This window comes from Ctenopharyngodon idella, chromosome 13 (assembly GCF_019924925.1).
Source record: "Ctenopharyngodon idella isolate HZGC_01 chromosome 13, HZGC01, whole genome shotgun sequence".
Classification (NCBI taxonomy): domain Eukaryota; kingdom Metazoa; phylum Chordata; class Actinopteri; order Cypriniformes; family Xenocyprididae; genus Ctenopharyngodon; species Ctenopharyngodon idella.
This window is the reverse complement of record NC_067232.1, coordinates 441006-454641: the sequence shown is the minus strand read 5'-3', so window position 1 is coordinate 454641 and position 13636 is coordinate 441006. Positions and strand designations below refer to the sequence as shown.

The window sequence follows — 13636 nt, the reverse complement described above, 5'->3', positions numbered from 1 at the left end:
AAACTGGACATTTGTGCATGGAGGAAAAATATAAATATTTAATTATTTAAATATTTAATTAATAATATAATATAATATTTATTTATTTTTGTTGTGTATATATTATAATAATATATTTTTGTTATTATTTTTATATAGTTTCAATTAAATCCAAATCAAGTGCTGGCGGATTGAAACTGGACATTTATGCTTGAGGAAAAAATGTTTTATTTTTCATAACTTTAATTTTTTATATGTTATTATTATTATAATATAGTGTTATATCTGACCTAAAGATCGAGTCATTAAAGGTTGTGTGCCATGTATGTCAATGGGACATTGTCAATTTGCTAATTACTGCAAATTTTAAAATAATTATACACTTATACACTTTCTTTCATATTATAAACCTTTATAATAGCTTCCTTCTTTGAGTCAGGTTATCTGTTTTTACAATACAGAATCATTGATCAATTTATAAATCATTACAGTACCAGAAAGGTCTTAAGAAAGTTAGTGAATCTATCAGGTCAATGCAGCTTGGTAGAATTTCCATTCAAAAAATTGAAGGATTGTTTTTGCTATTAAAGTTGAGTGTAATACAAAGGAACTGTGCTGTTAAAGTGATTGATGTCTCTCCAGAGAGGAAAGGAAGGACCCTTTGTCTGCCTTAGCCAGGGAATATGGAGGATCCAAGAGGAACGCTCTGCTCAGGTGGTGCCAGAAGAAGACTGAGGGTTATCAGGTACATGTTGTTTTTGTATTTACATTTATTTGAGTCACTTGGGTTATTAATAGTCATATACAATATATATTGATGACCATACCGGTATGAACTAATTTTAGGTTCTTTTTTATTATTGGTCTGATTAGGCAAATATTAGACGTATTATTATAAAATAAATATCTGTATTTATAAGATTGACCATCATATTGGTTGTCAGTCAGAACATGAAATTATACAGTGCTGCTTGAAAGTTTGTGAAGAATCTGTGAAAATGTGAATAATTTTAACAAAATAAGAGGGATCATAAAAATGCATGTTATTTTTATTTAGTACTGTCCTGAGTAAGATATTTTACATAAAAAATGTTTAAGGTCCAAAAGGCAAAAAAATAGCTGAATTTATAAAAACGACCCGCTCAAAAGTTTGTGAACCGTTGATTCTTAACACTGTATGTCGTTACCTGGATGATCTATGACCGTTTTTTTGTTTTATGATGGTTATTCACGAGTCCCTTGTTTGATCTGAGCAGTTAAACTGCCCAATATTCTTCAGAAAAATCCTCCAGGCCCCAAACATTCTTCAGATTTCCAGCATCTGTTGCATATTTGAACCCTTTCCAGCAGTGACTGAATGATTTTGAGATCCATCTTTTCACATGGAGGACAACTGGGGTACTCAAACACAACTATTAAAAAAGGTTCAAACATTCACTGATGCTTAAGAAGGAAACACGATGCATTAAGAGTCAGCGGTGAAAACTTTTGAAAAGGATGAAGATATCCAAATTTTACTTATTTTGTTTAAATATATATATTTTTTTTTCATTTAGTAATGCCCTTCGGAAGCAACAGAAGACACTTAAATGTTTCCCGGAAAACAAGATCTTCAAATTCAAAAGGTTTTCACCCCCCGAATCTTAATGCATCGTGTTTCCTTCTGGAGCATCAGTGAATGTTTGAACCTTTTTTAATAGTTGTGTTTGAGTCCCTCAGTTGTCCTTAATATATATATATATATATTGGCCTGAGATGAAAAAACAAAACTCCCACACACTCTCACACACAAGTGATGACCACAAATTGGAGAGCAGTGTATATACACTACTGTCCAAAAAGCTTGGGGTCAGTACAATTTTTATTTTATTTTATTTTAGATTAAAAAAAAAAAAAAAAATCAGTTTCAATAAAAAAAAAATGAACCTGCACAACTGTTTTCAACATTGATAATAATAAGAAATGTTTCTTGAGCACCAAATCATCATATTAGAATGATTTATGAAGGATCATGTGACACTGAAGACTGGAATTATGATGCTGAAAATTCAGCTTTGCCAACACAGGAATAAATTACATTTTAAAATGTATTAAAATAGAAAACTTTTAAAAGTTGTAATAATACTTCACAATATTACTGTTTTTACTGTATTTTTGATCAAATAAGTGCAGCCTTAGTGAGCATTAGAGACTTCTTTCAAAAACAAAAATAAAAATTAGTTGATAATGTATATACACACACACACACACACCTTCTTGCACATTATAGTTTTCAAAACTCCAAACTTTGTTTATTACCAAGTTTAAATTAGGCTTTGACTGTATTAATGTGGTCTCAATCTCATCTTGTTAAACAATAGAAATAGTTTCATTATTTCAGTATTGCTTAAAATTCTTAAATTCACTTGCCAATTTCACAGTTATCAGCATTCAGGTATTCTTGTTTGAGTGTGTTTGATTTTTAAACAGAACGTGACCATGCATAATCCACAAATTCGTCTTCTATCACAATGACTCTTCTGCCGTCAAGCATACAAATTGTTTACCATTCAGAGAGGGTTTTGGACCATGATGTTACCATGGTTTCCCTCAAGCCAGGATGTGTGCTACATTTCTCCTTCTGCATAAAACCTCTCAGCGCACAAAACCATTGTGGGCACAGATTTGTGAATTTGATGACCTTGTGATTTAAAGTTGTGTTTTCTTTATATTTTATGGATTCTGAAATTTGCAGTTTGGATTTTTTTTTTTTTTTGTCCATTTTATCACCTCAGTACAAATACGACTTTCCCCTTTTCAGTTTTGGTAGTTCTTTTGTCTTTTTGACACCACACTCCCATAACCCCACAGTCTCTGTCTCCTCCTTTCTCTCTACATCTTTGTCTGTCTCTCTGTAAGTGTGCGTGTGATTGATGGTTATGTCCACTAGTGGATAAAAGCCATTTTTCACTGCAACTCTAATGTGTTCATTACAAGCGGCCTGGCTTTACTTGGAGTGCACTTTTTGCAGAGAGCGCAGCGAGCGGGCTTCTGTTTCTCTGTTTTCAATGTGATTAGCCTAATGCTCTCTCCCCTGGGCCTTCCTGTTTTTTGCACACAAGACCTCTTTTCATTAGCTGCTCACTTTGAACACTGGCACACAAACGAGAGAGGACACGGAAAGGATGTCTCGATGTCTTCGTAACCCTGTCTCTTCACACGGTTTTGTTGTGCTGACATTCGTTTGGCTGCAAACAACATGGCTGGAGTTTGTACACATAACTGGACATAACTGGCTACAATGGTATTTAAAAGGATAGTTCACCCAAAAAAGAAAATTCTTTCATCATTTATTTATCCTCAAGTTGTTCCAAACCTGTATGAAGATCTTTCTTCTTCTGAACACAAAAAAAGATATTTTATAGAATGTCGGTAACCAAACAGTTGATGGACCCCATTGACTTCCATAGTATAGAAAAAAATGTCAAAGGAAGTCAATGGGGTCCATCAACTGTTTGGTTACCGACATTCTATAAAATACTTTTTTTTTTTTTTTTATTCAGCAGAAGAAAGATCTTTATGCAGTTTTAGATGAACTTGAGGGTGAGTAAGTGATGTCAGAATTTTCATTTTTGGTGAACTTTCACTTTAAGGTATCTACAGTAAAAGTGAAAACAAAACTGACCTTTATTTACTTCCTCAGTACATGTTCCTGGTCTTTTTGTATTTATGAAGTCAGTTCCTCTCAAGTTCACACATGTGTTTTAGGAGAGTAACCAGAAGTGTAGTTCATCACTTACATTTGACACTTGTATTTAACTGTTTTAATATATTTTAAAAAGTAATTTATTCCTGTGATATCAACTGAATTTTCAGCATCATCACTCCAGTCTTCAGTGTCACATGATCCTTCATAAATCATTCTAATATGTTGATTTGCTGCTTAAGAAATATTTCTTACTAATTATTACAGTTGAAAACAGTTGTGCTGCTTAATATTTATGTTGGAACCATGATAGTTTTGTTCCAGGATTATTTAATAAATAGAAAGTTCAAAAGGACAGAATTTATTTGAAATAGTGACCTTTTGTAAATATCTTTACTGTCACTTTTGATTAAATTAACCCAAGTTGTATAAATTAACCTAGATTTATAAATGTGGTAAAAGTACTGTCCGCTGTTCATTGTTATCATTGTCATGATATCTAATGCAACTAACGTTAACAAATTTATCCTTACGGTAAAGTGTTACTATTTCTTGTTATTTATTTATATTTTGATATTTAAATTCATACATCTTTGAGTGTGGCTTAAATGTCCAGATATTTTTTGGGACACTGTATAATAACTATAGCCAGTGTCTTTTTAAGTTGGTGGTCAGTGTGCTAGCACAGATCTCTGGATAAAAAACAGAGCATCATTATCAGTGTGAGACCACTTTGGTGCTCCACAGACCTTGGTCTTTTCCTCCCTCTCAATCTCCTGCTGCTGTAGCCCCCTCTGATGAGCTCATCACTTCCTTCCAGTCCATTCTCTATGGGTTACCAGAAAGTCGAGCGTGCTCTCTGCCAATTTACGCCATCCCTTAGCACGGTTACACTGGCCTGCCACATCTGATAAAGGCTGTTACTCTTTTCTTTTTTTTCTTTCTTTTTTTTTTTTTTTTAAATCTAGGGTCCTTTTTTACTAGAGGAAGTGGGTGATAGTGTAATCTGAAAGGGTGCTTTTGTTTCTTTCGGAAACTCTTGAATACACATCAGATGAATTGCAACGGGTGAACAAATATCAGTTCCAGTAAATTGCACCGTACATCCTACGTATTTCGTTCTCGTTTCCAGATATAACAAGCAAGACAAAGGATTAAAAAAACTAAAATACAAAAAAGCACTAGTTAGTGATACTTGCTAGCCTTGCTTGCTGTATTGTGACTATTTACTTTAATTATTGCACCTGCATTACCATTCAAAAGTTTTTTTTTTTTTTTTTAAGTCTCTTATGTTCACCAAGGATGTAAAAATAGTAATATTGAGAAATATTATTACAATTTAAAATAGCCGTTTTCTATTGGAATATTTTAAAATATAAGTTATTCCTGTGATGGCAAAGCTGAATTTTCAGCATCATTACTCCAGGCTTCAGTGTCACATGATCTTTCAGAAATCATTCTAATATGCTGATTTGCTGTTGGGATTTTTTTTTATTTGTAAATCTTATGAAAAAATGTTTAAATAAAACATTTAAAGATTAATTATATAAATTACAGTTATTATTTATTAGTAGGTTAACTAAGGTTATACTGGTAAGGCACTATAATTGACTACTCAGAAAATAATAGATAGATTAAATTAAGAAAAAAAAGATCACACTTTATATTAGGTGTCCTTATGTAATTATAGACTAACTAAAGCTGTAGGTACATGCAGGTATTTTTAAAAATATAAGTACAATGTAAAAACATGTATGTACACAATAATTAAATGATTAATTTAAATGTTAGTACATAGTAGTTAAAGACACCTAATATAAAGTGAAAATGATCAATAGATTAATCGATCATCAAAATAAATTATTTATTTATTTATTTTGTGGTGGGGCCAGCTCCAGTACACCAAACAGACGTGCTTTGGCTCTTTTGACTCAGGCTGCCCATTAAAGGGTTAGTTCACCCAAAAATGAAAATTCTGTCATTAATTGCTCACCCTCGTGCCGTTTTACACCCGTAAGACCTTCGTTGATCTTCGGAACACAAATTAAGATATATTTTTTTTAAATCCGATGGCTCAGTGAGGCCTACATAGGGAGCAATGACATTTCCTCTCTCAAGATCCATAAAGGTACTAAAAACATATTTAAATTAGTTCATGTGAGTACAGTGGTTCAATATTAATATTATAAAGCGACGAGAATATTTTTGGTGCGCCAAAAAAACAAAATAATGACTTTTCAACAATATCTAGTGATGGCCGATTTCAAAACACTGCTTCTGAGCTTTACGAATCGAATCAGTGGTTCGGAGCACCAAAGTCACGTGATTTCAGCAGTTTAGCCGTTTGATAGGAGATCCGAATCACTAATTTGAAACACAAGATTCATAAAGCTCAGAAGCAGTGTTTTGAAATCAGCCATCACGAGATATTGTTGAAAAGTCATTGTTTTGTTTTTTTGGCGCACAAAAAGTATTCTCGTCGCTTTATAATATTAAGGTAGAACCACTGTACTCACATGAACTGTTTTAAATATGTTTTTAGTACCTTTATGAATCTTGAAAGTTTCAGTGGCTTTGCTCTCAATAGTGGCCTCACTGAGCCATCGGATTTAAACAAAAATATCTTAATTTGCATTCCGAAGATTAACGAAGGTCTTACGGGTGTAGAACGACATGAGGGTGAGTAATAAATGACATTTATTTTCATTTTTGGGTGAACTAACCCTTTAATGCTTCCTTGCTGAATAAAAGTATTAATTTCTTTAAATGTCTTATTGACTTTTGAACGGTAGTGTATATTATGTGAATGCAACACGTGAGAGCTGTAGATCTGAGAAGGAGAGCATTAGTTGTGCAAATGCTGACGCAAATAATGAACGCAAACCCTCTTTCTCGGTCACAACAAAACCATAAATGGCCTGCAATCAGTCGAATGGCTTCTTCCGTGTATGGATTAAAGCATGTATGAAGTATGTTGATATAGATAAGCAGGGCTGTTGAACAAATACTTCAGCATGAGGTGAGACTGTCAGTCTGTGAATGTGTCATGAATGTGAATAAGTAGGTGAATGTGAATACATAAGTAGGTCTCTGTCTCTGAACAGCATGAAAGTTACTTTTTGTGGAAGTGTGCGTGAAAATAGTTAGTTGCATAACAGTGTACCCACAATACATTTCACTCAAGTTCTAGAAGTAATGGAGTATTTATTGTAAACAAATGCACTATTTTTGAAATTATAATACATGTATCATGTAATGAAGCAAGCCTGCACAGAATGTGGCATATGTTTTCACAATTTCAGTGCTGACTGTTGAGAGGAAAAAATGCTAAATTTCGCAAGATAATTTTAAATTCGCCTTGAAATGGAAGTTGCGATAGTCTTTTCTTCTTTGTTGTGATGTATATCCAAGTGTAACGACTTTTTGAACAAGAAATACATGATTTTGTCCATTGGAAATTGATTGAATGGTTGTGGTTTGCTTTTGCTGTGATGTCATGTGAGTGACAGGTTGTCCCGCCCTCACGCCATGTCATCAGAGAAAAGATGTTGCTCCACGAGGAGGGGATGTTACTTTTGATTAAAGATTATGAGGGCACATGAATTGAAAAAATGATGTGCACAGATAAATCATTTATAATAAATACTGCAATATTCCATAAAAAATTTAAGAATTGTCCATTTTGATTTCATGATTTTAAAACATTGTAAAATGTGTTCGTTCTCAGTAATATGGTCTTATCTGTGGCTGAAAGCACTATTAAATATTTACTAAACGAACAATGTAATGCTTAAGTGTAATGTAACGAATGTAGCAAGATGAGAGTTTTTGGTCAACATACACTTTGTTGAATCTACACATCTCTAAATAAGGGAGGTGTGTTTTAATTGTATGAAAAGCAGCGTTTGCCACTGTTTCTGTAAACATTGAAAAAAGACATTATTTCTGACAAGATTTACAGTTGTGGCTCTTAACTACAACCATAATGTCACAGGAGCACCGAAAGATTCACTGCTTCATCAGTCCCTCTGAATCACGCACCCAATCCCCTCAGTTCATCTACTGAAATTGTAATTATTGATCTTTCTCTCCCCCTCCACACAAACACAGAACATTGACATCACCAACTTCAGCAGCAGCTGGAATGATGGGCTCGCTTTCTGTGCCATTCTTCACACCTATCTACCGGCACATATCCCTTACCACGAGCTCAGCAGCCAGGACAAGGTCTGTACGCGCACACACGTAAGACACAAATAGAGGGTGAATTCAGGTCAGTTGGACCACTTTTGTCCTAATGTGGCACAGTTTACCTGAATTCACTCTATATGTTGCATTCTTCAATATCATTTAGCATAAAAAAGTCATTTATTGACATCAATTCTTCCTGGTTGTCTTTTGCAGAGGCGAAATTTCACTTTAGCCTTCCAGGCAGCAGAAAGCGTGGGAATTAAATCAACACTGGTGAGTTTAATATGAACGTCACAGCTAATTCATATATTCATCGTATTACAATGCCTCAAAACCTAATATATATTCAGAATCCTGAAAAAAATGTATAATAGTTACAACAAAAATATTAAGCAGCACAACTGCTATAACATTGATTATAATAATAAATGTTTTTGAGAACAAAATCAGCATATTAGAATGATTTCTGAAGGATCATGTGACACTGAAGACTGGAGTAATGATGCTGAAAATTCAGCTTTGCCATCACAGGAATAAATTACATTTTAAGCTATATTAAAATAGAAACCGTTATTTTAAGTTGTAATAATATTTTACAATATTTCTCTTTTTATTGTATCTTTGATCAAATAAATGCGTTTGTGAGTAGTTTTTAAATGTGTCTTTCTTATCAGAGGAGGCATGTGTTCTCCATGTCTCCAGGTGCTTTTTTTATCTTTCCTAATGAAATTCTGTTGTAAACAAATGAAATGATCTCAGTAAGCTACAAATCTGTCTTCTTTTGCTTTGAATTTCCCTCAACATTAGTAGATGTTTTCCAATTTTGCCATCCTGTTAGTAAATACTAATTGCTTAGTGCAATTATGCAACTATGACATCACTTTCCCTTTTTATATTGAGGAAAAAAATTAACTATGAAGACTTCATAAGCCTCAATGATCCTCTTGATTTATGATCTTTTGGATGTTTTATTGTCATAGCCCGCTTGTTTACAGCTAACTTAGCCGTTCCTCACAGGAATGTTATTAAAATGCAGGTTGTTAATTTCAGTCTTTCTTAAAGGGATAGTTCACCCAAAAATGAAAATTATCCCATGATTTATTCACCCTCAAGCCTAGGTGTATATGACTATTTTCTTTCAGACAAACACAATCAGAGTTATATTAAAAAATATCCTTGCTCTTCCAAAATTTTATAATGGTAGTGAATAGCGCTTCTGATTTTGAAGTCCAAAAAAGTACATCCATCAGTCATAAAAGTAATCCATACGACGCCAGGGGTTAATAATGGCCTTCTGAAGCGAAGCGATGGGTTTTGTAAGAAAAATATCCATATTTAACACTTTAAAAACAAAAATAACTAGCTTCTGGCAGACGGCCTACACCAAAAGAGTAAGCGATGTATGACGTAGAACTCTCACAGTTCAAACAAATAGGTCTAGGCAACAAACTCAAGCTCCTCTTCTCTTATATATCGAAATCCTCCAACATTTCTCTTTAAAAATTCTCGTTTGACTGGTGGTTTTTTTTTCTGTTCTATCCTCTGCGCTTCCGCGTTCGTCATTACATCATGCGTTGGGTCAGAGTCAGAGAACTCTTCCGGCGCAGATCGATGCGTACGACCGTCTGCCGGAAGCTAGTTATTTTAGTTTATATAGTTTTAAATATGGATATTTTCCTTAAAAAAACCCATCGCTTCACTTCAGAAGGCCTTTATTAACCTCCTGGAGCCATATGGATTACTTTTATGATGGATGGAAGCACTTTTTTTAACTTAAAAATTGTGAGCGCCATTCACTACCATTATAAATCTTGGAAGAGCCAGGATATTTTATAACTCCGATTGTGTTTGTCTGAAAGAAGATAGTCATATACACCTAGGATGGCTTGAAGGTGAGTAAATCATTTTTGATTCCCTTTAAGATGCATTTTTAAAGAAATATTCCTTCCACCCTGTTACGCCATTTCATTGCCATTAATTTTATATACATATTCTACCCAGCTGTTTGTTGTTTTGTCCTGTTTCAGTGTTAAGAAATGTGAACAATTGTTGTTTTGTTTTTATGGTTTCAACCTGTCATGCAGTCAAAGAATTACCCAATTAAGTTTGTATTACATAAATAGATGTGTAATAATATGACTATATTTAGCAGTTTTAGTGATGAAAACTGTGACTGATAGCTGTGCTGTTTGCTCAACAAGCTGTCGCAAGATGTGTGTGTAACACCGCATAGTTTGACGCAAACATCTTTTTTTTCAGAGCAAATGCTCTTGCCTTCCCGTTTCTGACTCCCTCTCTGTGTCTGACAGGACATTGGTGAAATGGTGCACACAGAAAGACCCGACTGGCAGAGTGTCATGACCTACGTGACGGCCATCTATAAGTATTTTGAGACCTGAGAATCTTCTTGAACAGGGCTGTATTGGCAGCTTACCTCAGTTCGCCTTGCTGCAAAATGCTACTTCCAAGATGCTACAAATTTCCCAGATGCCTTAGCTGCGCATGGGGGAAGCTTGTTCGACCCACACAACTTACAGTTCTCTCCTAATGTGTTTTCCCAGAGTCCTCTATGGCTACAGAAGCAGGCCAGATCCTACTAAGCTTCTCTGAGTGGCAATGCTTTGGAAGAGGAGTGGGACGTTTGCGAGATCATGAGCCAGTGACTTCCTTTAATAACAATGCAACACGATTTAAAGTGTATTATGCCGATGAATCAACAAAAATATGTATCTTGGAAAACAGTTGCCTTTGAAAATTGTTGTTTTGTCATAAGGATGCCCTCTTTATGCCAGTATTGGTCTTAGATTGTCAGTATTTATTCCAAAGAGTGATGCCACAACAGGCTTCGCCCACAAAAAAAAATGTTTTTTTGTGTTTCCCTTAGCCTGAATAAGCTCAAACCTGATTTATTTAGCCTTTTTTTTCTAATAAGTAAAACAGGGCTCCTTAACATCCAACCTTGTTTTGTTGCTATTATAATATTGTACTGTTTTCATACACTAAAAGAAAACTAATATGTAATTTAAAATGAAGCTGTTTGGCCAGAAAGTGTTTTTTCCTCCTCAATACTCATTCCAGCTGATCACTGAAAATGCTGCAAGAAGTTTTTTGTTTGAAATATCAGCACAAATGAAATGCATGGCTGCTTGTTTTCTATTTTATTGAATATTTTTCAGCATTTCAGTCCTTTTTGTCTACGCACTACTAATCCTTATTTGACACATAAAGCCAGCTGGGTTCTGGAAGCTTGCTGATTCAGATTGAGTTTGTCTTATGGGTGTAAAAGCACAAATAAAAATGGCTGAATGTGTATTTACTTAAATGAAATGTGAAATAAGACGACTGCAATCCATCCACACTGACAGCTCATGGTTTACTCATGCTTTATATACTGTACGTCTGTCAAAGATAAGCCTCCGCACACAAAACCGAAGCCTTACATGGAAAAAAAATTGCCAAGAGCACAATTTTTGTTTTAGGTAAACTTGCTCTGCTGTCTTCAATGCACTGCTGTTTTAATATGTTTGTTTCATGGATAATTTGTCAATTCGAGACCTCTTTGAAGGGATCAAGTGTGTTGCAGCAAGCTTTATGCTGCTAATGACAGCAGTTCAAAATGAATTTTATGTCAAGGGCAAGTCATGTTTGTTGCAAAACTAACTTATTCTATTTACGCTACAGAGAGCTCTGTCGTGTTTTAAATGATATATTCTGTTTATATGTGGAAATGCCATTGACGCTGACATTGAATTTCCTAGAAAAGGTCAGTAGTGACAAGGAGTATTTTTGTTTGGATCTTCTTGTGAGATGTAACCTCTGTTTTGCTACCTAGTCACATGGAGTTTGATATGAACACTTTGATTTGAACAACATCACATCATATCTTGCTGTGCTGTTCTTTAAAACTTGCCATAATTCATATTTGTATAAATCCTGGATCGTATGCCTTGTTGACACTACAAATACCTTATTGTTTCATTATCAAGATTCTTAGAGCACTGTACAATAAGGGGAGGATTTTGAAAAAAATAAGGTTTCCTGTAAGCAAGGTTTTGTGAGAACAATATTTGTGTGCACAAATACAGTTTGATATTTTCAAATGTGTTCAGTGTGTGTTGATTCATTTGTGTGAATGGGCTTTTGCATGGTTTTATAATGAGACTTAAAAGGGTTAGTTCACCCAAAAATGAAAATAATGTCATTTATTACTCACCCTCATGTCGTTCCACACCCGTAAGACCTTCGTTCATCTTCAGAACACAAATTAAGATATTGTTGATGAAATCCGATGGCTCAGTGAGGCCTCTATTGAGAGCAAAGCCATTCAAACTCTCAAGGTCCATAAAATTATAAATATTATAAAGCAACAAGAATACTTTTTGTGCGCCAAAAAAACAAAATGACAATTTTTCAACAACATCTTGTAATGGCCGATTTCAAAACACTGCTTCATGAAGCTTCTGAGCTTTATGAATCGTTTGTTTTGAATTAGTGAATCGGATCTCCTCTCAAACGGCTAAACTGCTGAAATCACGTGACTTTGGCGCTCCGATTCACTGATTCGATTCGTAAAGCTCTAAAGCAGTGTTTTGAAATCGGCCCATATAGATATTGTTGAAAAGTCGTTATTTTGTTTTTTTGGCGCACAAAAAGTATTCTTGACGCTTTATAATATTAAGATATAACCACTGAGCTCACATGAACTGTTTCAAATATGTTTTTGGTACCATTATGGATCTGGAGAGTTGGCTTTGCTCTCAATAGAGGCCTCACTGAAAATATCTTAATTTGTGTTCTGAAGATGAACGAAGGTCTTACGGGTGTGGAACGGCATGAGGATGAGTAATAAATGACATTTTCATTTTTGGGTGAACTAACCCTTTAATGACAATAAAGTCTCATATTGATTGAAATATTTGTGGTAACCATTTTTTCTTTTGTCAAATCAACTTAGATAATTAATGTAGTTCAGACAACATAATTTGAGTTTCTGTTGATTAAATCAATCGCTGTCATTGTATTAACTCAAATTTTTAATTTCAATGAACTCAAAATTTTAAGGCAACCAGGTAACTTAAACCAACTATTTTTACAGTGCATTGTTATTGTAATCTAAAATTATTTAAAAATAATTTTCTTTATTTGAAATAAAGCAGAAGTTAAATTAAAATATAAATATCAGATGAAAACCCTAAAAAATTAAACAAACATTAACTGAAATGAAGTACTAAAATTACAAAAACTCAATTGAAAATAAAGCTAAATAGAAATAACTAAAATATAACCCAATTCAAAAAATTATAAATACTTTAATAGTATAAATAATACTAAAACGACAGTAGTTGCAACTCTCTTCTCAAACTATTTTCTTCCCAAATATCCCTCATGTTTATTTAAACATTATTGATATATTGATCTCATCTTGGTCCTTAGGGCGTCATTGTGTCACTGGTTAACAATTAGTTTTACGGTACATAAAGTCAGTACATTTCCAGCTTGAGTAGGTTTGACCTTTTAGATCCATAATGTTAAATCAAAGACACCTTTCTGTAAACATGAGTTAAAGTTCTACAACAAACACGACTGTTTTAAATTAACCTGGTAGTATGTAAATTACATTAATCACGTGATCCTGAAACTGTACAGTGGCTGGTCATCAAGATTTCTTCTTCTTCTTTTTCTTTTTAAGTAGCCTACATCTTTTCCTGGAAGTCGTGCATGGCACTTAAGGGAAGGAACAGAAATGTGGAAAATAAATAAATAATCTAAACTATACCCTTG

The 13636-nt window shown here is 34.0% G+C and overlaps 1 protein-coding gene across 5 annotated transcripts in view; it reads left to right on the top strand.

Annotated features, from left to right (window-relative positions):
• The window catches only part of LOC127525122 (cytospin-A-like), a 32238-nt gene extending 20279 nt beyond the window's left edge, over positions 1–11959 (top strand). For 3 of the 5 annotated variants that reach the window (XM_051917423.1, XM_051917420.1, XM_051917419.1), the window contains exons 13-17: positions 622–724; positions 7775–7891; positions 8069–8128; positions 10165–10238; positions 10417–11959. In XM_051917423.1, the coding sequence (XP_051773383.1) occupies positions 622–724; positions 7775–7891; positions 8069–8128; positions 10165–10238; positions 10417–10465 (403 nt within the window). In that variant the 3' untranslated portion in view covers positions 10466–11959. Of the gene's footprint in view, positions 1–621; positions 725–7774; positions 7892–8068; positions 8129–10164 lie in introns of all 5 variants that reach the window. The other 2 variants (XM_051917422.1, XM_051917421.1) reach the window with 1 other exon arrangement.
• Positions 11960–13636: the final 1677 nt, after the last annotated feature.